Source organism: Azolla caroliniana, unplaced genomic scaffold (genome assembly GCF_043228905.1).
Source record: "Azolla caroliniana isolate FFs.n. ecotype wild unplaced genomic scaffold, voAzoCaro1.0.p SCAF_4, whole genome shotgun sequence".
Classification (NCBI taxonomy): Eukaryota; Viridiplantae; Streptophyta; class Polypodiopsida; order Salviniales; family Salviniaceae; genus Azolla; species Azolla caroliniana.
The window spans coordinates 20767412-20771226 of NW_028230439.1; the positions used below are offsets into that span (position 1 = coordinate 20767412).

General features: G+C 38.1%; 1 protein-coding gene across 2 annotated transcripts; it reads left to right on the forward strand.

The window, feature by feature from the left end:
• The first annotated feature begins 363 nt into the window (after positions 1 to 363).
• LOC147865349 (E3 ubiquitin-protein ligase RSL1-like) lies at positions 364 to 2595 on the forward strand. Of its 2 annotated transcripts, XM_087318134.1 has the most exons (3): positions 364 to 1565; positions 2015 to 2124; positions 2229 to 2595. In XM_087318134.1, exons 1-2 carry the CDS (start codon positions 451 to 453, stop codon positions 2103 to 2105), a joined length of 1206 nt encoding a protein of 401 aa, XP_087174260.1. In that variant the 5' UTR covers positions 364 to 450; the 3' UTR covers positions 2106 to 2124; positions 2229 to 2595. The 2 variants fall into 2 exon arrangements, with proteins under 2 accessions (XP_087174260.1, XP_087174259.1); XM_087318133.1 differs by having other exon boundaries at positions 2015 to 2595.
• The last annotated feature ends 1220 nt before the right edge of the window (positions 2596 to 3815 follow it).

The window sequence follows — 3815 nt, forward strand, 5'->3', positions numbered from 1 at the left end:
ATGGAAAATTACTTAGTTATATGGCCCGCATGGAGTAAACTGCGAGAGAGCGGTCGAGCGATTCCTTTGATTTATTACATAACAAGTGGATGCAATGTGAACGCGAGGATCGTGTTTCTTGTCTTTCGATGGGCATATGTGTCTCCTAAAAACCACCTCCACTCTCATAAACCCTAAACCCTAAACCCTAAGCCCTAAGCCCTAAACCCTAAACTTAGTATTCTTCTTCTTCTTCTTCTTCTTAACGTTTGTTATAACTTATTATATAAGGAATGAAAATAAGGCACGCCACACCATCTTCCTGCTTCTATTTTAAGAAACCTTTCTGAATACGTCCATACAAACATCCCCTCTCTCTCTCTCTCTCACACACACACACATACACAGACACAGACACAGACACACAGACACAGACACAGACACAGACACAGACACAGACACAGAGTGGCTATGGCAAGCTGCAGTAGAAGTGGCTATGACATTGACCTTCAAGCAGCCATAGAGGCTTCTGAATACGAATTCGCATACCAGCTTCAGCTTCGAGAGGTCCTCAACCTCTCTGATTCCGATCTGGCTTTCAACCTTCAAATCCAAGAAGCCATTAACGCCTCGTCGGCAAACAACCCTGACTATTCTGCTGCGTCTTCTTCTTCTTCATCATCGGATCCGCGTATCGGAGCTTTTGTCTCGGAAAACGAACGCGCGTCTCCTTCCATAACAAACCTCAAACTCTCGTTTCCTTCTTCTTCGGAACTTGATTCAGGTATCGGGCCTTCTATCTTAGAAGAACACATGCCTCTTTTTAATCGGGAGAATCCAACCCTTCTAACTATTAATGCGAGGCGGGACCAACCATCGTCCTCTCAGGTTATGTTTGTGCATGAAGAAAAGCAAAGCTTGATTATTCATAGAGATGGAAAAGAGCCGGCCATCGAAGTAAATGAGGCGACACCTGAATGTGTTAAGCCCCCTTTCTTAGATGTTAGCCATGCGAAGTCTCATTGTGTCATATGCTTAGAGATGGTGAGTGAAGGGGAACGTTTTCATGGGCTCGACTGTTGTCACACACATTGTATTCCTTGCCTTGTCCGGTATGTCCAATTCAGTGTTTTTGAGGGGATGCAAATGAGATTGCATTGTGCCGATGTGAGGTGTGGAGAGACAGCATCTGTAGAGGAGTGCGAAAAGTTCTTACCTTCAGCCATGGCTGAACAATGGAAGAATCTTGTGCTTGAGCAAGAATTGGCTCCCGAGTTCCGTCGTGTGTATTGCCCTTTCAAGGATTGCAATGCGATTCTTATTAGAGATCATGAAGAAGGAGATGAATGGAATGAGGGAAGAAATAGTGCTGAGTGTCCCATGTGTAATCGATTGTTTTGTATGGATTGTATGGTGCCTTGGCATGCTGAGCAAAGTTGCGTTGAGTATCAGAGGCTACCTGTGGATGAGAGAGCTTATGAAGATTCCTTGTTTAAGAGTCTCGCAAGAAACAAAAATTGGCGGCGTTGCTCTAAGTGTAAGTTCTTCATCGAATTGGCAGACGGATGTAACCATATGACATGCAGGTAAATTTCAAACTTTCTTTGGCTTGTTCATCATCATCGTTGTAACTTATTCTTTTATTGACAGCAAACATTTAACAGCAAACACACTCCTCTTGTTGTCATTGTGTTCGACCATTTTTTATTGTCTTGCATTGATCTCCTAATCCAATTTTTTATTTCCCTAATCCTGATAGTGAATGTAGGTTTTGGGTACATCTCTAATAACTGAACATGATTTTTTCATGAAAAATAAGGTTAAATTTATGCTTCTAAGGGATATTTTTGCATTGAAAGCTTACATCTAAAATGTAATCATGATTGAAGATGGATTAATCATGCTTTTATTAGAAATCTTCATGAATCTGGGCTTTCCATGCCTGTATATTCATAAGAAGAACCATAGCGCATCATTTTTTAGTATGTTGCTTATCATTTTCTAAAGAAATTGTTCCCTCTTTTCCCTGATGCAGATGTGGATATAATTTTTGTTATATATGCGGAGGCCCTTGGTTATCCAGTGCGCATACTTGTGATGCATCTAATATAGCGGCTGCTGATTAGTTGATGATACTATCATAAGGTTTGATTATGCATTAAGATGAAGAGATTTGATAACATAAACTAAGGATGTGATCCAATGTTTTGCAATTGTCATTATGAAACCTGAGCCTCCTTTTTGTGCAGAAACAGTTGGTTTCTTGTAGGTAAGATAATGCCACAGGTCTGCAACCAATCAAAATCTTAACAGAGATTTTGTGAAGATATGGTTTTTTTGTGCATAACATGTGCATAAACTAGTGAAAGTAGAAGGGGGTTATAGTATGTTATACATGGTCACAAAAATACTATACCGAAGTATTAGGTGGTATTAGCGTCTATCAGTGAAGGGTTATACTATCCTTTGTACAAAAATGCAAACTAGTATTAGGGGGGGGCAATTCAAGTTACTTTGTATATGCTCCACTTTCCCTGATATATGTCTTTTGTATTACCATTTTTTCAAACACTTAATATATAAACATACTTGTGGGTGTGGACTGCTTTGTATGATCATTCAAAGTCTTACTTAGATATTTCTGGAAGTGATTTTGTATGTGCATCTCTTTAACTGATATGTAAGTATGAGAGAGAGAGTGAGAGAGATGCATACATATGAGCTCAACCTTCTAGGTGGTGTAGCAAGCATGACACTAAGTTGTAACTACCTTTTAATATGTCATGCATGTATAAAGCAAGTGATATTTTTTTTTTTTTTTCAAAAAAAAAGAATATCCTTCCATTAGATAAGAAAACCAAGTTTGCTACAACATACAAAGTATGTGGACAGAAAGCCAAGATACTTGCTAAAGTCCTCTTGTAAAATTCAATGGGCAACCATAGATCTTTCCCTAAAGAGGCTAAGGAGATGGATCTATATACATCCCAACTTACAATGGAGAACAACCAACAAAAGGGGGGTAAAGCAAGTGATATTTGATGTATTTTAATGCCATTGTGCAACTTGAACAGCCGGCTTGTGTGAAGGAGTGTGAGGGCTCTATGAGAGTAAATGCTCATGTTCTTATCTTATATAGAAACTCAACATGTAAGGCTGACATTTGCATTTTCATTTTAGTTGTATCATATCTCTTCCTTTGTGCTTAGGATAATTACATAGTGCATAGCATCAATTGAAAGCTTAGAGAGATCTTGCGCATTCCATCTTTCAAATCATTTTTTATGTCAATTGCCTAACTGAATGAGAGAATTTTTTTCTTGTGATGCTTTTGTGGTTACATCCAACATTTGAAGCAAGATGTGGTCATCTATGAATGGGCATATTCTTGACCTTTGTAAAGTGTGCATTTACATATTGTAATGCTAATATCTCTTTGAGTTGAACATTTGATTCCTAGAGTATAACTTGGTACTAGGTAGGTGGCTAATTTACTCCTCTTTTGTCTCATTTAAAACATACGTTAAATCTTCTCAATCTCGTTCCATGCATTAAGACGGACGGTGCTATTGATCTGCAATACCATGGCATTAATGGACATTAGTTTCAATCCCTATCCAACAAACGCTTTGGTTGAATTGATTTTCTAACATAAAATAAAAGTTCCAACCAACTTGAAGTCTAGAGACAAAGCATATATTTTATTTATTTGGAGTGAGGATATGCATACCAAGATTTTCTATTTATTGCCTTTGAGCCTTTGAGTTCTCCTCACAAGCTTCCTATATTGGTATTCCTTATAATAATCATTTATACATATTATTATATAATTATCT

Excerpts from the sequence above, each read along its gene's own strand:
- LOC147865349 (XM_087318133.1), top strand. The coding sequence starts at position 451 with ATGGCAAGCTGCAGTAGAAGTGGCTATGACATTGACCTTCAAGCAGCC. Across the intron at positions 1,566-2,014 it reads TGTAACCATATGACATGCAG|ATGTGGATATAATTTTTGTT; the intron begins GTAAATTTCAAA and ends TCCCTGATGCAG.